Here is a 23,614-nt window from a genome sequence, read left to right as displayed (position 1 = left end):
GAAACATGAGCTTGCCGTACATAAATCTATATTTCTACTCCCAATAATAAGTTGGTTGGAGAGAATGTTCTTTTATTTATACAAAAGTAATTGCTTATTTATGCAGCCGAATGTAATTTATAGTGGCATTATTATCCATTGGTAATGTTGTTTTATTGTTGAAGGGTGCAAGATCTAAAGTTTGTCGTGTGTTGTATTGTCATTCTCTTGTTTATCTATGTAAATATGATCTAATGTGATTTATGTAATCTATAAACTGTATAAATTATCCAGTTTTGGATCGGTCATTTTCACTTAAATCAATAGTTGTAGTCGATACATTAGAATATGTTAAATTACATGCGGTTAAAGAGGGGAAAAAACTTTGAGGAAGTAAATAAGGTCTTAGTTTTTCAAAAATTATAAGAAAATTCTGCTATTTGGAATGAAAATCTTGAATTTTACTGTGATGAAACATAATTTTCTTTCAGTCTTTAAAATCAAAGAAGTTTTAAGCTTTGCTAGGCTCATCTTCAGAACTTAAACTGTTCTAGAAAGCGAAACAAAAAACACAAACTAAAAGAAAAAAGGACATTTTGATTAAATTAAATATTTTCAAAACTGCTTGGATTTCAAAAATAAAGCACTTTTGAATGTGTTATAAAACATGTTTTAAGTAAATTAAGGGATTTTTGCTCTGAAGATGAAAAGCTCAAAAAGGTTGAAGTTTCAAGATTTTCACTCCACAAAGTGTGATTTTCTTATAATTTCCAGTGTAGGTTAAAGTTTGAAATCATTCATAAGTGTTTATATTGTGCATATTATGCTAATTTGGCAAGTTTTTACTAGAAAATAATGGAGAAAAACAAAAAAATTTTTATCTGTTAGATTACCTTACCTGGTATGACTCTTACATAGACAAAAAAAGAATCTATTTTTGTGTGTAATTTATTAAAAAACTGCAGAACAGAAAATATTTATTAGCATTAAGGGGGAAACGTAAATCTGTAAATGTTTAAATTTTGAAAATTTAATAGAATTTATTTTAAGTTATAGCGGGATGAAGAGGGGGAAGTTGTAATTAGATTATAGTTTTTTCCCCCTTTAAATTTGTAGAAATTTTTTTCTCCTTTCTTCTTAATTAACTAAAAAAATTAATTAAATATTTCATTTATACAATAAAAGAGAATAAATGTGCATAGAGTTAAAATAATAAATTTGTCTATTTTTACAAGAGGGGGAAGTAAATGGAAAGGAAAGAAAGAAAAAAAAAGAATGAACAAATCTATTAATCACACTTGATAGTGCAGCTGTTTGTTAACACGTGAATATATTTTTTTCTCTTGATTTTGAAAATCTACAAACAGGTTTTTCCAATTAAATTTTCGAAAGGGTATAATTATAAAGTTGAAAGTTTTCGACAAAAGAAAACACAAGTTTTATCTTTTGTGCATCTCTGGTGCCAGTGGTTGTTTAGGCCATCTTCTTTAATGGCCAAAATGAGGTTTTCTCAATGAATTTAGCCGTTAATTATCATCTGTTAGATTTGCGAGTGCTTCCTCCATTGAGGCTTGCCACATCGGCGAATCATTCGTTTACACTACGTGATAATCGGCGTATTAATTTACTTCTACTCTTAGAGTAAATGCACGCAGTTGCTTGTGTTTGTATGTGCTTAGAAATTCTCTTTTCAACTTTTCTGTTTAGACTATCTGAATAAAATTCTGTTTAGAGACAACTTTGAAGATATATCATGCAAAATATGGAAACATTAGCATTAGTTTGATCTATATATAGATACGCCGTTTTCCCGGTTAGAATACATCAGCGGTATTCCTCTACTTTATTTTATATACAGTACGTAAACAATAAAAGTCAGCATGCATAATTAAAAGTGTTTAAAATAATGTTTGATAACAGAGGGGAAAAAAAAGCATTGTGATGTAATTACCATGTAACGGGAAAATGACAAATTTTGTCAATTTTAATGCCTCCTATCAAAAAATTAGTAAACTAATGAGGAAAACGTGATATAGAAAGTTTTTTCGTGTCACTTCCACTTTGCTGTCTGTCATCTTCGAAGATAATTTTATATCGAGAGACCAACATTATTGTGTTTAAAGTGCATAATAAGTTGCGAATCGCTCTAATTTATTCCGAAAAATGTAGAGAGTTTTGCACGCATTTGTACACAGTTTTATTTCCATTTTTTTTTTTTTTTTTAAACCAGTAAAGTAAATACTATAATTAAGAATCTTCAATTCCATAAGAATTTGATTTTTGCTTTAATTCCAGTTATTGTATAATTAAGAATAAGTCGAAATCATTCGTAAATTTACATTTGCCATTTCTACCGCATCCGTTTTATGGATATTAAGATGCCGCCTCCGGGCTGTATCTTTGGAAATTCAAGATTGCGTAATCCGAAATAATTGCACAAAGATATTGCTTACTCTTGCGAACATTTTAAACTTGTCATCTAATGCTTTTAGAATTAGTTAACATTCATGGAAACGTTAAGATTTTCTAAAATTTGATCAATAGTCTAACAGTAAATTTGTATAATTCTGCACGATAAAGAATTCGTCAATGTTCGTGTACACATTTGTACCTAATTCTTTTTTTGTTTTTTTTTTTAAGGAAGTAAAAATGAAAGGAAAAAAATTGGATGTTAATGGATTATTACTTTTTTCAATAAATTAATTAAGTTTGAAAAAAATTTTAAATTTTTTTATCTTATTAGAAAAATTAAATGAAATTTACAGGTTGAAATCGTTTTTTTAAATAGCCAACCCATAAAAAAATAATAGCATGTTTTAATTAACTTTTTCTACACATATGTGAGCTGTGCCACTCAACAATGATGCCAAAATTTATGCTAATGAAGGGGGAAAGTACAAAAAATCCTTACATTTTCACTTTTCTTCATATTAGTTTGGATAACGTTGGCTTTGTCACTGTCATTCGTATATAAATATATAGATAATTCGATATCGGAATCAATCTCTCATATCAATGAATGATAAATGCATTTACTGACAAATTAAAATTTGTTTTCAGATATTGCCAAGTTACCAGTTTGTGAAACACGAATACATAAACTCCTGTCAAATATTCTTGATAATTGTATCTATATATATGCATATAATTAATGTGCATTAAGAATTATTAAAATATTAAAATTAATAACATAAAAAAAAGAAGAAAAAATTTAATAATCTCCTCTTCTTTTTAATATTAATTTAATTAAAAAAATATTAAAAATTCTATTAAAAACAATTTTCTTCCTTTTTTTTCTTTTTCAAAGGGGGAATTCAGAAATAAGAAAATTGAAAAACTAGAAATAGGATTTTGTTCTTTAAAATAAATAACCTGCAACCTTTTAGAATCACTGTTTAGTATAGATTCGTTACTAATTTTGTTGTTGTTGTTATCATTGCTGTTGTTGTTGTGATGTCTGTGAAATAAAATTCTTCCGTATCAAAACAATCCGAGGTTCTCGACAAACTTTGTAACTTTAAATTTCATCCTAAGCCTGTTTAAATAGTCAAACATGGCATTTTTAACCGATGAATACATTCTTTGTCATCTCAAAAAATAGAAGAGCATTTCAGCTGTTAAAAAATAAATATTTATTAATCTATTCTCCGGCAGTAATAACAATGAAATAAAATCCAGTGAAAAAGGAAGAGGAAAGAATTCTTAAAAATTTCCTTCTCCTCTCCCAAATTAACGCTATTAATACTTGCCCTTTCTTTTTATTACCCTCCATTTAATAATAGACAAAATATGATTCGAAAAATAGAGTTAATTATTGATTTTCAAATTATGCAGTTTGACAGGTGAGTTTAATGTCTTTAAATTTATGCGACGGCGATATAGGGATATATCGATTTTATTTACTGCCAAATTAGGTCATTACAAAGTCTGATGAAGATAATAAAACTTCAGTATGTGTCAACTGCTTGATATGGAATCATTTTAAATCGAATTTTACTCCTTTATTTAAATGAGATGGTGCATCTTTTATAACTGGACTCAGTTTATCTTGTCACCATCTTTAAGTGAATGATCTCATAGGATTTTTTTCCCTCTCTTTCTCTCTCTATATTATTATTTTTTTTTCTGTAATTGATTTTTCTAAACTCAATTAATGGCTTTAGACTTTTAGAAATTTGTGTTAAGAAGTTGTTTTAGCCTTTTAGTTTATATGAATTTCGGTTTTTATATTTAAGGATGAAGTTTTCTGCAATTTGAGACGGGAATTATTCGAATGAGAATACTTGTAACTGCATGCTGCAGATAAACAGGATAATTAGTCTGTGAACTATATGTTACCTTGGAAACACAGAAATTTATTTATCGATAGGCATTATGCTAAATGGCTAAAACATGAAAAAAATTTTTTTACTTTTTATATTTAAGAACATCTTAATATACTGACATAATATATAAATGATGCAATTAAGTTGATCATTAACTGTATCGCTAATGCTAAAATGATAATTATCTGTTTAAAATTAAAATTTAAGGGATTCCTTAGAGCTCATTCAATTGTCATTTGTTTGCAAACTACGGCAAATATATATTTTATTAAAATATAAATGTTACATACGTTTAACATTACAGATAAGAGTTTCAGGTGATAAATTCATGTTATCATTGGGATAATTTTCAGTTTATAGAAGGAAATCTAGGAAAATTATAGTTGGGAGATAATTGCAAGTGAATATGAAACTCCACAAACAAGATAATAGATTACTAAAAAGATAATTGAAAGGAAAAAGTAGTAGAAAAGAGAGTAGATACTTACATAGATCAGAGTAATTAATATTAATTATCCTGTAAAGAAATATGAATAAATTTTAATCTGTGAGATAATTAACATAAACTTATAATCTACTCATTAAATTAATTCATTATATGTAAAATAATAATCTTAATTAAATATACTAAAAATTTGTTTACCACAGATCAAAAGTACTAAATTAATAGTTTTTGTATGGCCAGGCTATTTATCTTGTCTGGAGCAGCGAGAAAACATTCAGTTTATGTACTATTGGCACTCTGTTTTTTAATAAAAAATTTAGTCTCTATTTTTTTAATAGAAAATGGACAAATAAGGAGGAGATGACTGATCTTTAAATTGAAAAATTCAAATTTACAACTGGCTATTCACTCTCAAGATCCAAAATCTGCCTTAAAGGAATTGTGGAACGTATTGCTCCAGGACCTAGTAGTCAGATTTATTATAAAATTTTCCAGTGCTTATCAGACAAAACAGAATCTATATATATTTCTCTACTCTATCTTTATTGGAAGGTGCTCAGCCTTATTCTGCATAATACAATTTAGTATTTTATTTTGCATGTGTGGTATTTTTAAACTTTTCTCTCATCTAAACAAGCTATTAATATGTTAAAGGTATATCTCTATTAGATTGCTTAATAGATAGCTAAACAATAAAAAGCTCACTCTCTCTTATCACAATGATTCATTCAAACTATTCAGCTGTTGATTTAAGTTTAGCATAAACACACTTCATTGATTGATATAGTCAGTCAGTTTGAATCCTCCACTCACAATCTGTCTCCGTTTCTCATTGTTTGTGCCATATTACAACTCTTTGATCGCACTCCTAATTTTAAATTGTTGAGCCATTTTATTCTAAGATGACTTCCTCTTTTGTAGTTTTCTGTATTTCCATAAAGAGTCAAGTTTGAGATTTGGGAAACTCCATTCTTTCATTGTGACCAAACCACTTCAACTTTCTCCTTTAATTATTTCCATTATAGTCTGTATTGCTCTGTCTTTACTTACTTTAACATTAGTTTTTCTGTTAATCCACTTTGTACAATTGATCTTCCTATGGCCTTTCATTTCAAATGCCATAATTTTCCGTTCTCTTATAGTCTGAGTTCTCCTCTGTAATCTATATATTGTTAATGGAAGAATGATTGTTTTGTGAAATTTAACTTTGTTCTGAAGTCTCATTACTTTCCAAAGACATGACAATCTAAGCTTTATAATAGTTTATATAACTTCTAACTCTTCTGTGAATATCTTATGAATTGTATCATCTAGATTTATTTTGAAAGATACATATTGGACTCAAAGAAGCACAGGGATAAAAGTTAAAATTTAAGAAATTTATTTACATATTAATTTTCTGTTAGTTTATAACAAAAAGTTGTGCAAGTCAATGACATTTAGTCAATTTCTAGAAATAATTTATGGATGATTGTTTATATTACTTTTGGCTAAATATTGTTTTGTAATAGTAAACACAGAAGTAAAGAACAGTTATTGATTTAACGAAGTAGATTATCGTATTTGTTTATAGGATAGTCAATTATTAATAGATGGCCTCACCGTGAAACCTCTAAACAAAACTAAACGTAATTAAAGGTTTGATATGTATTAAATAGCATCTCTGGGATATTCACATATTTATGAATGTTATAATTTGAAATATCAGTAAAATGTAATGAGTAAATTTACAGAAGTTTAATTTTTTTAACAAGCTCAAACAAGAGATTTAATTCGTTCTCCCATTTTTAATTTCCAAATATGTGTTTTGTTATATATATATATATATATATACAGTATAATATTTGTTAAAATTGTAAATCTTTGAACAGATGGCTACATACAATAAATATTTGGTTGATTGATTTTTCGTCCCCCTCCCTTCACTCCTTACAGACATAATGCATCTGAGATGCTACGTACTTTTAGAATTTAACCATCAAAAGTTTATTTGTTTAATAATAAATTGGTGTCGATATAAAGCGGGCAAGCAAAAGGATACTTTATGCTGGTAGTTTTCGTTATGCAAAATGTATAATCGTAAAAAATATTGCACAGTTATCGTGCTTTACTTAAATGGAAACCTTAGGCACAGCACAGCTTTCTCTCCTGTAATATACTCAAGAGGTCAAAGAAGAAAATAGAATCGAAATTGGAGGATTTATGATTTTTTATTTTTAGTTTTTTGCACTGCATTTACAAAATTGAATTTTACACTCTATCTTGTGTTTGTATACAATAAAAATTTCACAACTGATCAGAAATAAGAATCATATTTATATGGAAATGCATGGTGTGCGGCAGGATGAAGACGTTTAATTCTCATATCTCGTCGGCACTTCGATCGCTTAATTTAGTAGCAGAGGTACCAGTTATGTCTAATTTTTTTTAATTAAAATTTTAATTTTTATCTTATAAATAACAAATAATCCAAAGGACATATTGGCAGACCAAACTGAACACCGGCAGTGCGACCATTATAATTAACTATTTTATTATTGATGCTTTTGGCCACTGTCAAATTTTTGTAAGTAATGACTTAGAGAATGATACTTGAATTGAATTCTGTTCTTGTTTTTGTTATAGAAGTAGAAAACTTTCATAGAAAATTGATTTTAATTTTTAATTTATTTCTTAGATTCAAACAGTATCTTATTTATTTATTTTTTCTTCCAGTATTATGAAATGTCCTACGGATTGAATGTCGAAATGCATAAACAGGTAAGTTTATATCTTATAAATATAAAAACAAACTTGTAATTTCAGAAAAAGATTGTATGTTTTTTTTCATTTGTTTTTTTTAATATATAATACATTTGTGTGTGTGTATATACATGTTAGAATTTCCTGTTTGATTCAATACAACTTACAATATTGTTTTTAATTTTAAGTCATTGCAAAGTTTTTGGAGAGTCAAGATTCATATTTCTAGTTATTTTTGAAATTTTGCATGCTCTAACAGCAATAGCAGTTCAGATAAAATTACCTATATTCAAGTAAACATTAATTTATATCCAAAAATCTATAGTTGTTATAAATATACAATTAGAATTTATAAATTATCTTGGTTATACTTTGTACAGCTGTAATCAATAGATGCTAACTTGTCTCATTAAATAAATACTAGGACTCTTCTACAACTTGAAGATTTACACACTGTAAACAAGAGACATGCATAAGTTTAGTAATATCTAATGAAAAATAAGTGTTGTTGCATACACAGTTTATGGTTGTATAATCTTTATGCCTTTAGAAATTTCTGGTATAGTAGTTGAATACTGCAATATCTTTCTGCCGAATTTTTATAGTATATTTTATATTGCTGCTCACAAACATAAATCACACTCCCAAAGAAATGGCATCACTGTTTTTTAATTAGGTATTACTGGTGACAAGCTGGATGATATTACTACAATAAGTAAACATCCTTAAATAATTTTTAAAAAATGTATTCATCAAATGCCCTTATTAATTATGTTCAATAAAGAGCAAATGAATTTGGGTAATTGCATTTTACGCCATAAACGGCTTGGATTTTCTTTTTTCTGATGTGCCGAAATCCCAAATTTATAATGGTACTGTATTCTGTTCAATGGTGTCAGCCCTTTAATGGAATTAAGACCCTTCAGGTATAACTCTTTAGTGGAATTAAAAAACCTTTTGTAACATCCTTAAATGGGATTAAGAGCTTTTTGATGTATCCCATTCAGAGCAGTATCTTTGCCTTGTGTTTAAATCTAATTGAGAATCTTCTATTGAAACCCCTTAAAAGTATTATGGTTGATTATTGTAACGTCTCTTAGATATTAAGAAATTGCAATTCTTAAATTATACAATTAAGCATCTACTGACAAACATAGCGTTACCAATGGGGACATACATAAAAATCCTTTTCCCCAGGATATCAGGCAAGCTTTTGCATGGATGAAAAGAAAGCTTTTAATACATCCTCCAGAATAACAGAGATAAATTAAATCTGTCAATGGGGGACTAGAAATCCCATTGACAGTTAAGAATAAAGCGAAGCTGCATATAAACGAGGGGAGATTAAAGAAAGGCATCGCGTGCGGAATTCAGTCAAGGTTCAGGCACATTACGTGGTTTTGGGGATACCTCCCTTGGAACGTTTTATGATTTACTGCAGGTCGATTATTATTAACACGGGGTTTCGTCGGAAACCTGCCAGTTTGCTAATTCACCGGGCGACGCGAACAATCGGTTGTACGGGGGAGCCACGTTGATTAAATTCTACCCTCCATCCCCAACAGCACACACACCACACACATTATATATATACATAGACATACACAGACATACATGATTTTCTAGGCGGCGTAGAAGGTTCCACCCGCTCCATTGTTAGGTTTTAATTAGGCGGTGCGCCCGTCCCCAATTTTCTTGAGGGTATTGCCACGGCTCGGTCGCGGTCGTTTCTCGTTCCTCCTCCCCCGACAGCGCCCTTTGCAGCTTTTAGCTTGTCAACGGGGTCCGCGCGACAATCTGTCCGATTGTCGGTTTTAATTGATTCGACTGCTCTCCGTGGCGGCGCTCCGATATCACCATATGGCAGGAACCTTTATAATCCCGATGTGTAATTAGCTGGGATGTGCTAACTCAAATCACAGCTGCTAAATACCCGGTTAGAATTAGGAGGCGCAATATGCGGTCAGCTCGGGTTTTGATGGGTTCTCTTCGTCCCTCCCCCCTTCCTTCTCGCCTCCTCTCCTCGTCTTCCTCCCCCGTCTTCCGCTTCGTCACCCATCGAGACGGTTAAGAGAGAGCGAATGTCCACCACACTTCTTCGGGGATCCACCTTTATTGCCCGGGATGTTTGAACAATGCGTCACGCGATAAGCGCGGAGCTTTGCCCCCTCCCTCCAGACGGTCGTTTTGATAGATTTCGGGTGCAAAGTCGATAATTCAAAGCTAGGTGAAATCTAAACCGGTTGTTCATCACCGCTTCCAGTTTCCAGCTTATTTAACCTCCGTTCCCGATGATCCAATCCCGAATCGATGTAGCAGAGGGGGAGGGCCTTCAACCCTTTCCAATCAGGAAACCCCCTGCTACACATACACATCACACACACACACACACACACACATATATATATATATATATATATATATAGTTCTTTTTCTTCCTTCTGCTCTCTCCCTTGCTCCACCAGAGGATCGAGTTACCGGCTCCCGGCCAGTTATTTACTTGGCAAGATAGATCGAGCAAGTCTGGCCGTGCAGCGGGGTCCATGTTCGTTACAACCGAACGGATAGGGAAGAGCGAGCGAGAGAGAGAGAGAGAGAACCCCCGTCTATTTCATCCAACCTCACTATGCACACTCTCCTTATCGATCTGCCACCGACATTATTAAGGCGGCAAGCACTAGACTGCTCACATCCCGTCCGAGGCAGGCATCCAGAGATTACTGCTGCAGAAAGAAGAAAGGACGGGGGTGGCGGGGGAGAAAAAAGCAAGAAGAAGAGAAAAATCGATGGGACTACGAGGGGCCGTAAATTGAACATGCATTTTCATTACCCGCGGCTTAGCAGTGCTTGTAATGCCTCTCTCTCTCTCTCTCTCTCTCTCTCTCTCCTCTTCCATTCTCCCCGGCTCCCCCATTCCGGTAAATATTGATTTTGCCCAATCGGCCGGCGGCAGACTCGATTCCCATTGCCTATTTTCCCTACCTCGACCGGGCCGTGTTTGTCCGCCATTGATTATCCCTCTTAACCAGGTTGTCGTTTTACGAACGCCAGCCGGAGAACGTTCTGCACCCCGCTCAATAGTAATTAAGGATAGATCTGACCAGCTGACGGTTATGAATAAGTAGTCATCTCTATCAATGTACCACTTGTGTTAGCCTGTCAAAAACGCTCGACCCCATCTCTCTTCTCTCTTTCCGAGATGGGATTAAACGGGCGCTCCTGTCTTTCTCCAGAGTTGTGATGCGTTGCGACCGCCTTACGCGGGTTTCTTTGTGTGTGTGTATGTGTGTGTGCGCGCGCCGGCGATGCTTTTATTATTACATCACTTTTTATTTATTTATTTATTATTATTTTTTTCGTGGAAACTCGTGAGAAACGGCGCTTAAAAGAGGCGACGAATGCTGATTAAAAAGAGCGCTCACCTCTCTAACCCCCTCCTTAAAAGCAGCCCATGCATCCTCTAATTGTTGTTCACCGGTGACTGGCAGTTCTAGGCACGCTGGGATATCGTCACGGGCCGCTGACTCCCTCTAACGAGGCCTGGAGGGGGTGTGTGCACCGAGTGCACGCTTGCTCGACCATGCGTCCGGCCATCCCCCATCCCCGCTGTCTGGAAGCAGCGGCCTGTGAAAACTGCTTCCCATACTACTATCTCTCTCAATGACGTCAGTCTCCTCGCTCCTCCGACGCTCCCCCCTCCCGAAATTTCTCTAGCATCGTTTTATCGTTGTACTTTAAATCCTCCGCCGCCAGATTACAACCCGGTTAATATTTTATAACCCCGGTTAACGGCCATGTCCGCCATTTTTATCGTACCGGGTGGGGTCGTCGCCCTTTCGCCCCCTAAGCCGGGAATGAGAGTAGGGGCGCGGGGACCGGCGGAAATCTTTCCGGGGTTTCCGGCCGGCCGGGGTGTGGGCCTTGGCGCGTGCTTCCATCTGACGTCCGGAAAGAGTACTAATAAAAGTGGAGAAGTGACAGGTGAAGCCGTGTAAACAAGGCAAGAGCAGATGGAATCCAGTGTTGTTGTAGTGTTTCCCACTTTGGTCGGTAATTGGTCTATTGTTTGTACGGGCAAAGGGAAACATCCGTAATTCGTGTGTGTATGTACTTTCCAATCGCGGACACGTGTACGGTGTCGCTGCCGTTCTACCTCTCCCTTTCTCTATTACTGTTAATGCCGTTATACCCATTACTGTTGTTGCATCTGTCACGACAGGTGTTAATGCAAGAGCTCCGTTTTTACGACTGGTGGTAATTTTTACTTTTACTACTACTAATAATAATTGAAAGAAGGAGAAGGAAAGAAAAAAAAACTTTACTTTCGTTTCAGACGGAGATTGCCAAGAGGTTGAACGCCATCATCGCCCAGATCCTCCCTTTCCTGTCTCAAGAGGTGAGTGCGCCTCCCCCTGGCGAGGGGATAATCGAGAGCGGCAATTTTTCTAAAGTCATCCCTTATGCCTTTTCAGCACCAACAGCAAGTAGCCGCGGCCGTGGAGAGGGCCAAGCAGGTCACCATGACCGAACTGAATGCCATCATCGGGGTAAGAGTCGACTTTTCCCTCTTTTCCTTCTCCCCTCTTTATTATTATTATTATTATTATTTTCCTCCCCTCGTTCCCGGTTTCCGTATTGTTTAGTCTCTCGTTTCTCACCCCCCCCTTTACTACCGACGGGCTTGTGACGTCAAAGAGGGATCTAAGGAGGCGTCCCGAGTCTCCCGGGGCGCTTCCTTAACCCCACGGCTCTGGGAAATCTAACAGTTTTCTGTGGTCTCATTAAACGCAGCGCCGCTCGCCGCCATTAACTTCGCTAAGTGGATGCCAATTATGTCGTAGCTAATTACTCGTGCACTTTGTGTTAATCCTAGCGTCGAACGCCGCTCGGAAAATTCGGGTGGCCGTGTTTGTTTTCTCCCCCGTCCTCTCCTCGCAATTTAACAAAGATTCGCAACGGGAGACGTCGCGTCGCTTGGCGCTCGCGACCCGTCACCACGCTCTTTTTTTCCTTCCTTTTTTTTCTTTTAATATTACGCGCCGTTCCTTTCCCCCTCTGCGTTATAAAACGCCGAGTAGCGTGGGGGTTCGCGGCCGTATTGAACGAGGGATTTTTTTTGAAAGGGTTTTTGTTTTCTCGTTTTTTTCTTCCGCAGCAACAGATGCATGCCCAACAGATCGCACCGCACGCTCACGCCCCGCCGATTCCCATGATGCCTCACGCGGCGGCGGCCATGGCCAGTCTGCAACCCCCCACCATGCCGCCCAGTACGGCTGCTGGACTACTCGCTCTGTCCAGTTCGCTGAGCGGAGGGGCGCCCTCGTCTCACCTGTCGGCGGCGATATCGAGTTCGGCCGCCGCCTCGGCCCTCAAGGAGCATCGAGAGGAGAAGAGGTCGAGCAGCGGTAAGTATATGATTTTTTTCATTTTTCTTCTTTTCTTTGGCTAATTTTCGCGCAATTTATGGCGCCTGGCGCTTTTACTAACTCGTGCTCATTTTTTTCCTCCTCCTCCTCCTCCACCCGCCCGTCCCACTGTTCATTGTTTCCCTCGCCCGCTGGGATCCCCGACGATCCGTCTCCATGACAACCAATCGATATCCCATCGCAGCTCACAGCTCCGAAGACAGACACGTAAGTACCCCACTCGCATCTTTCATCCTACGGCCCGAGTGCTTGCACTTTCGTGTTATAGATCATCTTCTGTAAGTGGATTATTTTCGTCTTTCCTCTCTCTCTCTCCTGCGCCCCCCGGTCCTCCCCGGCAGCTCTTCTTTTCTCTTCCCGTCCGTCTCAATATGTCTTTTGTGTTTTCTCGGGGGCCCACCAGATGGCGTTTGGTGAATGGCCAGATTATCACCCCCGGCCGGATCTGCCATTTTCGGCTCCCTCCGTCTCGGCCCCCGTCCCGTGTAATGCGCCTTTCCGGACTTAATCCTCCGCTTAATCGCCCTTCCCCTCGAGGGAGACTTCCCCCTTCCCTCCCCTGCCGGTTGGAGGCGACGTTAATTACACGCCCCCTTCCATAACCTACTACCGACCTTTGTTGCGGTCGGGAAGCCCTTTCCTTTGTCGCTTCGTCCGCCCGCTCTGCCACCGGAACAACAGGTGGTGGCTGATATCCCCGGAGTCACGTGATCCCACGTGGTTGGGCGGAGCTCCGAGTCGAGCCGGGTTAACAGGTAGGCGTCGGGGCGGGAGAGCGACCCGTTTCCCAGTCTGGCTTCCCGCCCCGCGTCCTTAACCCCCGTTCCCTCCGCTCGGTACGGGACGAAAATGGCTGGCAATTATCCCGACGGGAGCGAGCTTGAAGAGGATGGCCCCGGGCGACGTCGGGGATTGGGTCACGGTCCAGGTATTAGGTCACGCCCCATTGGTCACGGATGGCATCCGGAAATCGGCCGAGGGTGCGCTTGTCATTAACACGTCTTCTCTTCTCTTTCTCCCTCCCTCCTCTGCCCTTGGCCGGGGAGTTCGGGGGGCGTTAGTGGGAGGGGAATTTGTCTGGTCGACGCAACCAGATGGCTCTGGGAATGTTTTTCGGCTTGGATCGCCGCGGGTGGGGGAACGAGGAGACAAATCGCGCCGTGTTTCCGGGCGCGGACCCGTTCCCGCGCAGCTGCGCCCCCTCCCGCTCGGGGACGGGTGAATTTATTAAAGGAACTCGGGACCACCTGGCCTGTGTCTGTCCCGAGTTGTGGAGTAGCTCTCCTCACTCCCCTCGCGCGGATCGGGTTCTCCCCCTCGATTGTTTGGCGTAGAAGGATGGCCTTTTCAACGTGTATCCACCATACCCCAGGCCCGGGCCTTGGACCGGGACGCGAGGAGAGGGGGCGGGGTTGATTTGTGGTCGGTGTGGATTTCGGCTTTGTGTTTATTTTTCTCGCCTTCCCTTCGCTCGGGATGGGGTAGTGCGCCCCGGACGCGGCCCCCTCCCTCGCCGGGAAGGCCGCAATTGGCCTAGTTCCGGTCACGTGACGCTCTTCATTTTTCACTTCGCTGATCTGGAATGCCTAGTTCCGTCGGACCTAATTAAGTTTTTTTTCTTTTCTTTTTCTCTTCCTCTCTGCAGAGAAATTCCATTTCACCTAACGACCGAGAGAAGTTTCGGAGCCGATCTCCGGACCTGAATCACGAGCTGAAGAAGAGGAAGAAGGAAGAGAAGGTGGGTTGGCCGAATAACGTCTCTCCTTCTCCCTTCTACATTGTTCCCCATCTAACCTTTCCCTCTTATTTTTTTTATGTCTGGTTCTTACAGGACAGCGATGCGGATCAGAGTGATCAGGAGCTAGTGGTGGACGTCGCGAACGAGGTAAGCCTCCGCTCCTTCATCCGGTTCGGCGCTCGCCCCGTATTCTTCACTCTGTTTATCTTTCAGGATTCGGTTGGGCCACCCAATGGTGTACCTTCGCCCCAAGAAAACGGCACGGAGAAGGCACCCAAGAAGGAGCACAGCGCGCACAGTCCACACAGTAGCATATCTTCGAACGCCAGCACACCCTCATCCAAGCATAAAGACGTAAGTACTGCGCCTGTCCTATCCCCGAAAACACCGAGGGGATCGACTCCCAGTATTTATGCACGCGCGCGCGTAAACTAACATCCGCGCCGCTAAAGAATGTGGTGTCGGATTCGTAATAGCCGGGTCAGTCGATGATTTATATTGGTGTTTCGGTATTTGATGGACTCTCGTGAATAAACGTAGCATTTGTCTAATTGTCCTTCCCTATCTATACCATCGCAGAATGAAAAGTCGACCACACCCATCCCCAAGCCAGTCACACCCACCAGCTCAGGAGGTAGCACACCTGGATCCAGTGGTCTGAAGTCCCTGCCCAAGGCACCATCACTTGGTAAGTTGCAGATTGTAATGTCACGTCTGACATTTTATTACCTGTCGAGTACTATACATATTTATCAAGCGGGAATAGAGGTGGAAGACGAGATCCCTCTCCCGTCGCCAATTATTATTATTTTCTCTCGTCCACTCTGTGTATTTTTATTGTGGTTTTTTTCTTTTCCTTTTTTCGATTCAGGTCCACCATACCCATATCCATTGCACACAGGAGGTTCCGCTACTCATCCAGGAATGCCAGCCGATCTCAGTTCTAGTGCCTCTTATTCACAAGGAATGCTTCACAACAACATTTCTCCATCTTTGAATTCTTACACCAGATCGCTGGTACGTTTGCCTGCCCGTCACGCGCCACCCAACCCCAGTTACAAGGGTGTTATCTCATTTCTCGTTCCTTTTTTTTACAGGTCGGTTACGACACTCATCCCTCGATGAGAGCCCCAGGTTTTGGTAGTATACCGGGTGGAAAGCCGTAAGTGGGGGGAAACCTCCGAACGCTACTAAACACTACCTTTTCGTGTTGCCTGTCTGCTAACTTGCACCCATTTTTTAATGTTTTACAGCGCCTATTCATTCCACGTCAGTGCTGACGGACAAATGCAACCAGTTCCTTTTCCTCCCGACGCCCTCATTGGCCCCGGCATACCCCGTCACGCTCGACAAATTAATACTTTGAGTCACGGAGAGGTGGTGTGTGCCGTGACGATTAGTAATCCTACAAAATATGTTTATACGGGGGGAAAGGTAGGCAGAGTCACGTGACGGGTACAACCCTCCCGACTCCTTTAATTATCGGGCGTGTTTTTTTTATTTTATACGAACCACCTCCCCTTTGTTCGTTACAGGGTTGCGTTAAGGTATGGGACATCAGCCAGCCGGCTAGCAAGAGCCCCGTGTCGCAGCTGGACTGCCTACAACGTGACAATTACATCAGATCGTGCAAACTACTCCCCGACGGTCGAACGCTGATCGTGGGAGGTGAAGCCAGCACTATATCTATATGGGATCTGGCCGCTGTAAGATTTTCTCGAGACTACTATTAGAAATTTGGTAGAGTAGACGTTAATCTTCCCCCTTTTGTGTGTTCCCGCAGCCCACACCGAGGATCAAGGCCGAATTAACATCTAGTGCACCCGCGTGTTACGCCCTGGCCATTAGCCCCGACTCCAAAGTGTGCTTCAGTTGTTGCAGCGATGGCAACATCGCCGTCTGGGACTTGCACAATCAGACTTTAGTCAGGTGAGTTGTCTAATTCGTTCACCTCCTCTTCTGTTGTCGCCCGCCAAAGTGTGCAGTAACTCTTACTCTTTCGGCATTTAGGCAGTTTCAAGGTCACACCGATGGTGCTAGTTGCATCGACATCTCGAGCGATGGCACCAAACTGTGGACCGGTGGTCTCGATAACACCGTGAGATCGTGGGACTTGAGAGAGGTTAGTGTTTACGTAATTTTGTTTTCTTTATTTATGCCTTTTTGTAGTGTTCTCTCGGCTTGGGCGTTAAACTGCCTTTTAATCAAATTGGTCGTGGTTGAAGAGAATGCCAGAAAAAAAGGGGGTGAGCCGAAAACATGAACCACTTCGTAGCTGATAGTTGTTTGTCAGGAATTTAATTGGCCTTGTTAGTGAATAACAATTTATTACCTTGCAGGTGAAGGAAGTTGTCTTGCCTTTGTTTATCGTGTAGTTTTTGATTAGAGTGAAACTTTAAAAAAAATTCATACAGCCTCGGGGTGTATCGATCATCTACAAAGTTACAACTTGGGATTCATCCCTGCGCAATTTTTAATTTTGATTTTTTTTCTTTCTTTCAGGGAAGGCAGTTACAACAACACGATTTCACCTCTCAGATTTTCTCTCTGGGTTACTGTCCTACAGGAGAGTGGTTGGCAGTGGGGTACGTGTCGTGTAGTATAAGTGTTTTACGTTGATTTTACTCCCGTATTGACGTTTGTGTACCTTTTCAGGATGGAAAGCAGCAACGTGGAAGTCTTGCACTGTACCAAACCCGACAAGTACCAGTTGCATCTTCACGAAAGTTGTGTTCTGTCCCTTAAGTTCGCTTATTGTGGCAAGTGGTTTGTCAGTACAGGAAAGGATAATCTGTTGAATGCTTGGAGAACGCCTTACGGTGCTAGCATATTTCAGGTGGGTTTACAGATCATTGTAATTATAAACGTTTGTAAGAACTAAAGACATTCCTAACGCATCAATTTTTATTTCTTCTCTTTTTTCAATTACAGTCAAAGGAATCTTCTTCAGTGTTAAGTTGTGACATTTCCTCAGATGATAAATACATAGTGACTGGTTCAGGTGATAAAAAAGCTACGGTGTACGAAGTCATTTATTGAGATCAGCGGCGAATCTCCTCTCAAGACGACGAAGAAAAGGAAGGAAGAAGAAAAATGCAGTTCGGCCAGCTTGTGTCATGAGCGAAACCCTCTAAAAATGGCCGAAACTCGACATGTTCCTTAGCATCCTTCAAAGGACACAAATATCTTCTCAGAAAAAAAGAAACAAAACCTTTTTGGATGTATATCACGACCAAACAACATTCCCCACACAAGGAATAGAAGAGAGACTTTTTTTTCGCAACAGACCAAGTCGTACGAATACGTTTGGTTAATGGAAATTATTAAAATAAAACAAAAAATGGTGTACATTTTTAATCTATGCTTTCATAGTAGCACTGCCGGCCAAGGTGTGGCAGCTATTTTAGGAATGGTTGTTGTTTTTTTAGACACTTGTAGATATATCACTGTCTGTAACCTGTGCAGAAATGGTGTTCTGTACTATGGAAAGGATTCATAGCACATTTGGATTCATTGTTCACAACTTGTCTTTGTACAACGCTCCATTGAAAAAAAAACGCTTTTGGACAGATTCTTTTGGGAATATGTGGCAGTTCCACCGAAAAAAAAAAACAGCTTTTTCTTCTCCAAGTCCTCACTTCACACGTGTAATTTTCACACTAAAACCATTGCCAAAACAAAAAAAAACTTAAAAATAATAATGTGTTGCTTTGTTACAGCTCACTTTCATAAAAGAAGTGCTTTTTATTCCCGATATGTATTCAAGAACCCAGTGTTATGTTTTGGTATCTATACATATAAATCACGTATGAGGAAAAAAGAATCGCAAAAATAATTTCAAATTTTTTTCACATCGGAAAAAGTGTACTTTTTTTCTCCCCCTAGACTTAAGTTTTTTATTTTATTATTTTTTTATTAGTTTTTTTCTTCTCAGAAGGAGCACCGTTCGACCAAAAGCTGTCATTTGAATTAAAAAAAAAACAAAAAAATACAGAAAAGTAGCAAATGAGCTCTTGGATGATTGGTGAATTTTATTATTCGCTAAACATCTCGTGGTTGTTACTGTGATTTTTCAGAACAGTTGTGTGTACGTGAGAAAAAATTTACCAAAAAAAATTATTAGGAGCAATCCATCATCATCCATGTTTCACATTTGAAGATGTTAAATAAAGTGATGTCATGGTTTCGGAATATATATATATAAGTTTATATATATTGTCCGTAATTTAAGGAAAAAAGAGGGGGCGAGTGTCATCCATTAAACCTAGCGTAAAATCCGAGAAATTACTAAAAATAATTAACGGGTGTAGCGTTTCAACTGTTGGAACGCAATCTGCTTGTCTAACAGAAAATGTCAATAATGGCGCTGGCATGCTTCTACACGCCATCTTGGCACCTGTGCCAAAATCGGTAGATGCTCGAATGTCACCGGCGGTAAAACAACTGTCACCAACTATATTGGTTTACCCCCGGTTTCTTGCCAACTTTTTTTCTCTTTCTTTCTTTCCCTTCAAACACGGTAAATTGGTTATTTTTTGCCAGGGAGGGAGGCGTGTGCTGGCGGTAGGAACATCAATCTGTTTATCGTTATTGTAACCTGACTAAAAAGCGCACAGACAGTTGATGTTAACAGAGGAAACGTTAGCGGTAAACATCCTGGATTGAAAGGAAATAGATAATAGAGCAAACATATTTAGTTTCCCATCCAACGTTGCCCCACCCCTAAGTTTGAAAATTATTAATTAAAACTGTTAGAATCGAGGTTAATCCCCTGTTTCGCCCTCCCTAGCTTGTCAGTAGTAACATCAATTTTGGTTTATTGCTGTTATGACTGAAGTTACGGTAATTGCCCTGTTGAGGTTAAGTAAGCTGACCGTTTCCAGGAAGAGGGGGTTGCGAACGTTTAAAGCCCCCTTCTCCATTAACTATAATTATATAATTTTTGACTCCAAAGGTTAAAAGTTTAGTTAAACCTCTTGTTTTTTTTTTTAAAAAAAAAAGAAAAGAGAGCAGAGAGTTGTTAAGTAATTTTTTCTCTAAGTACTTTCACCTCCCATTTACTAGGTGATGTCTATAGAATCGATTTTTCTAGCACTCCTCTACCTATATAATACATATATGCTCTCCCTTTTTGACGGGAAATAAATCACGTAAAAAAAACATCGATTTAGTAAATCGTCTCGCGAAAAGTATAAAAATCGATTTACAATTTACTAATCTGGGATCCGTGCTTTGCATATTATACACGTGTAATCAGTATAACTAAAATCAATATCCGGTTTTAACCGCTTTAACTCGCTTTTGTATGGGTATTTAATTAGTGTGTATCGAGGTTAACACGTGTTTGTGCTTTCCATAAACGTTTTGATAAAGTAACAAAAAAAAGATTACAAGCCTGTTCGGCATTTACCCCCCTCCAAATATTTTTGGTATACCTTCTGAATTCGTTTTTAAAAGGCAGTAAAATTCGTTATGTAAAGTTAATAACGCCGCCGTTTAAGTCTTAAGAAAAATCCGCTTTTTAATCTTGGTGGCGCCTTTTTTAATTGTAATTAGTTAATTACATTCAAGGCGTTAATTGCGATCAATTTCAAACAATCGGGAAAACGAAATCGACTAGCGTTAAGTGAAATCGATCTCAATTACCGGACGAAAATCGAGTTTCGTGTTTAACAGATCGAGTTAATTGTTGTAATTGATTACAATTAAGGACGAAACGTGTTATTTTTTCCGGGTAATTGATAAATTAAAACAGAATAGTTAAACATCGTCCAGTGAGACGTTTAACCGGGTTAATTGGATTATGGAAGGAAGAATAAACAGCAGATTTTTTGTACTTTTTTTTTCTTCTTTTTGTATTCAATACAATTATCGACAAACTATTACAGGCAAAATGAGGGAACACGACATCTAGGATCTGTACATTTTCGCCGGAATCTGTACATGACAAGGGCGAGCAGGAACTGGGTTGATTTACCGCCTTGCGGCCAATTCATCGTCTGTCGTAGACGACGTTTCAGGAACTATAATTGGGAGGTTGTCAGTAGATCACTTCGTAAACGGTCGCTTTCTTGTCACCAGAACCGGTGACGATGTATTTGTCGTCGGATGAGATGTCGCAGCTTAAAACCGATGATGATTCTTTGGACTGGAAAGAAGTAACAGACTCATTAACACAGTGTATAACACGCGCCTCCATAAAACCGACCCTCACCCCTTAATAAGGAAACGGCACCGCCCCCTTTTTTTTCTTAACAACTAGTTTTTTTTATCTTCTTTTTACCTGGAAGATGCTAGCACCATATGGGGTTCTCCAGGCGTTTAGAAGGTTATCCTTTCCAGTGCTGACGAACCACTTTCCGCAATAGGCAAACTTTAACGATAACACACAACTTTCGTGAAGATGTAACTGGTACTTGTCGGGTTTAGTACAATGTAGAACCTCCACGTTACTACTTTCCATCCTACACAAGTAAATTAATTCCTCGTTTTTTAACCATGGCCGACGGCTGGGGGGAGTATTTCGAGCAATAAAATCGATACTTACCCGACTGCTAACCATTCTCCGGTGGGACAGTAACCCAATGAGAATATTTGCGAGGTGAAGTCGTGCTGCTGCAACTGTCTACCCTACAGAAACGATACAAATAAATAGGGGTGTCATTATATAAACTTACTTTATCGGTCGAGGAGGAGGGAAGAAGGGAAAATCTGCTTCATCGAACATTTTATAATCAATTTTCTAGCGGTCGCCTGATAGTTTGTTTATGGACGATAAGGGGGAATGTTGGAGCAACATTCTTTATCGCCGAGCATGTAATAGCTTCACCATCAAGAGGTAATTAACGGGGTTGGCGCTTTTCTAAAGCCTGTTGGGCCCTCGTTCCGACACTAGAAAGCTATAAACAAATGAGTTATAGTGGCGAAATCTTCACTCGCTTGTTTAATTGACACCTTAATGAAAATTATGCCTTTCTTACCCACGTGACAAAAATAATGGCGGAAGTAAGGTATCTTAAAGAGACACGCAGTAACACTTTAAAACGACATTTGTGAAAACGTTACGTCGTCTATCCTGGCGCTTTTTCGCCCCGATAAAAAAATATATGGCATTTTGGTTTGTGTGTGTTCTTATGTCTGACCTCATTTCTGATAAAAACTGGATCGTGTTTAAACATGCCGATATTGACACAATTATTCGATGTATAATAGTAAACAGATAAGTGTACGGCGGCTTTTATCGTAAGTCACACGTAAAGATGTCACGTTAAAAGCACTGTGCAAACTTTGAAGAGTGCACCTTTAAATGCATTCGAGCAACGATTATGAACTTATTTATACGCATTTATATACTAAGAAGCTCTAAACAAGCCTTCAAGTTAAGTCCATTAGATTTTATAGAAGATCTTGATTCTATCGAGGAAAAATTATCGGCTTACTTCTCTTAAATCCCATGATCTGACGGTATTATCCAGACCACCTGTCCACAGTTTAGTACCATCGCTGGAGATGTCGATACAACTTGCACCATCCGTGTGGCCTTGGAACTGTCTACAAGGATCAAAAAAAATTTCGCCAAATTACTCGACTTCTTTCTTAGCCCAGTGAATCACACAGTAATATGACTTACCTGACTAAAGACTGATTATGCAGATCCCAAACTGCAATGTTACCGTCGCTACAGCAACTGAAGCACACTTTCGAATCGGGACTGATTGCTAATGCGTAACACGCTGGTGCATTCGAAGTCAGCTCTGCTTTAATTCGTGGTGTTGGCTTTAATAATGGAAAAAAAAGATGATGATGCGATTAACAAATCATTCTTACAAGCTGACAGGTTAAATCAGCATCTCTAGAGGGTTTCTACAGCAAAAATTATTATTTTACACCGTTACTTTTTTTCTATCTTGACAAAATTTTACATTTAATTAACCATTTTGACACTTTTTAAAGCTTCACTAATTAGTTTTTTTTCCTTCCTTTACACCCCCCTTCGCACTCACTCCTAATGTAAGCGATACGAAAGAAAAATATGAGATCCAGGAAGAACAGTTATTAATTTTTATATTTAATATCCTGTGGGAAAATAAATTAAGGCCATAGGCCTGCTTGTACCGAGATTACACAATCGATACTTACAGCACCCAAATCCCAAATACAAATAGTGCTTGCTTCACCGCCGACTATTAATGTCCTCCCATCTGGTAGTAGTTTGCAGGATCGAATGTAGTTTTCTCGTTGCTGTATAAGAGATAAATGTTAATTAAGCCGGCAAAAGAGGGAGAACAAAAAAACAATCGAGCGATGCGACGCGACGCGGCATGCTCGCGACCATTCATCATGGCGAATTTAAAAAAACACAATGCAGAAAAAATCTGGTATATAATTTCCTTACCAGGCAATCTAATTGCGAAACGGGACTCTTGCAAGACGGTTGACTGATATCCCATACTTTGACACAACCCTAGATTAGGAAAGAAAGTTTTTTTAATACCTAAAGACCGTCACGTGATTTTGTTGCGTGATTCGCATTGGTGCGTTGATTCCCCCCTTTACTTACCTTTCCTCCCGTATAAACATATTTAGTTGGATTACTTATTGTCACAGCGCACACGACTTCTCCGTGACTTAACGTGTTGATCTGTCGTGCGTGACGTGGTATCCCTGGTCCAATCAGAGCATCCGGAGGAAAAGGAACTGGTTGCATCTGACCGTCAGCACTCACGTGGAAGGAATAAGCCCTATGAGAGAGAACGATTAATCATAAATCAATAATTTTTTTTATACATAAATTACGTCCTGGGTACATTGGCCAAAAACTTCGACGTGTAGGGCACACTTTTGACGCCATATTATTATTATTAGTTTACTATTGTTTTTTTTTTTTCCTTCCGTTATCTATGGGAGGTCGGAGGTCAGAAGTAGTAAAATTCCCCCTCCTAACGCGATAGGCCGCGAA

At 39.0% G+C, this 23,614-nt stretch overlaps 2 protein-coding genes across 8 annotated transcripts in view; one reads left to right on the top strand and one right to left on the bottom strand.

Moving 5' to 3' along the window:
* Positions 1–18,850, top strand: part of LOC136971877 (transducin-like enhancer protein 4) — a 133,446-nt gene extending 114,596 nt beyond the window's left edge. Inside the window, exons 4-21 of one of the 6 annotated variants that reach the window (XM_067266394.1) lie at positions 7,465–7,509; positions 11,825–11,887; positions 11,964–12,038; positions 12,653–12,896; positions 13,102–13,124; positions 14,563–14,655; positions 14,749–14,802; positions 14,869–15,009; positions 15,235–15,343; positions 15,527–15,672; positions 15,753–15,817; positions 15,909–16,089; positions 16,191–16,361; positions 16,439–16,584; positions 16,666–16,777; positions 17,158–17,240; positions 17,311–17,491; positions 17,587–18,850. In XM_067266394.1, coding sequence (XP_067122495.1) covers positions 7,465–7,509; positions 11,825–11,887; positions 11,964–12,038; positions 12,653–12,896; positions 13,102–13,124; positions 14,563–14,655; positions 14,749–14,802; positions 14,869–15,009; positions 15,235–15,343; positions 15,527–15,672; positions 15,753–15,817; positions 15,909–16,089; positions 16,191–16,361; positions 16,439–16,584; positions 16,666–16,777; positions 17,158–17,240; positions 17,311–17,491; positions 17,587–17,694 — 2,040 coding nt within the window. In that variant the 3' untranslated portion in view covers positions 17,695–18,850. Of the gene's footprint in view, positions 1–7,464; positions 7,510–11,487; positions 11,746–11,824; positions 11,888–11,942; positions 12,039–12,646; positions 12,897–13,101; positions 13,125–14,562; positions 14,656–14,748; positions 14,803–14,868; positions 15,010–15,234; positions 15,344–15,526; positions 15,673–15,752; positions 15,818–15,908; positions 16,090–16,190; positions 16,362–16,438; positions 16,585–16,665; positions 16,778–17,157; positions 17,241–17,310; positions 17,492–17,586 lie in introns of those variants that run through there. The other 5 variants (XM_067266393.1, XM_067266397.1, XM_067266392.1 and 2 more) reach the window with 5 other exon arrangements.
* A 1,200-nt stretch (positions 18,851–20,050) lies between these two features.
* The window catches only part of LOC136971876 (transducin-like enhancer protein 4), a 62,948-nt gene continuing 59,384 nt past the window's right edge, over positions 20,051–23,614 (bottom strand). For both annotated transcript variants that reach the window (XM_067266389.1, XM_067266391.1), the window contains 8 exons: positions 23,216–23,396; positions 23,051–23,119; positions 22,795–22,896; positions 22,286–22,431; positions 22,095–22,206; positions 21,203–21,285; positions 20,939–21,119; positions 20,051–20,803 (listed from right to left, as the gene is read on the bottom strand). In XM_067266389.1, coding sequence (XP_067122490.1) covers positions 20,696–20,803; positions 20,939–21,119; positions 21,203–21,285; positions 22,095–22,206; positions 22,286–22,431; positions 22,795–22,896; positions 23,051–23,119; positions 23,216–23,396 — 982 coding nt within the window. In that variant the 3' untranslated portion in view covers positions 20,051–20,695. The remainder of the gene's footprint in view (positions 20,804–20,938; positions 21,120–21,202; positions 21,286–22,094; positions 22,207–22,285; positions 22,432–22,794; positions 22,897–23,050; positions 23,120–23,215; positions 23,397–23,614) is intronic.

This window comes from Centruroides vittatus, unplaced genomic scaffold, assembly GCF_030686945.1.
Source record: "Centruroides vittatus isolate TY-2023 unplaced genomic scaffold, ASM3068694v2 contig_273, whole genome shotgun sequence".
In the NCBI taxonomy this organism is placed as follows: domain Eukaryota; kingdom Metazoa; phylum Arthropoda; class Arachnida; order Scorpiones; family Buthidae; genus Centruroides; species Centruroides vittatus.
The sequence above is the reverse complement of the archived record's forward strand: the minus strand, read 5'-3'. Positions and strand labels throughout refer to the sequence as shown.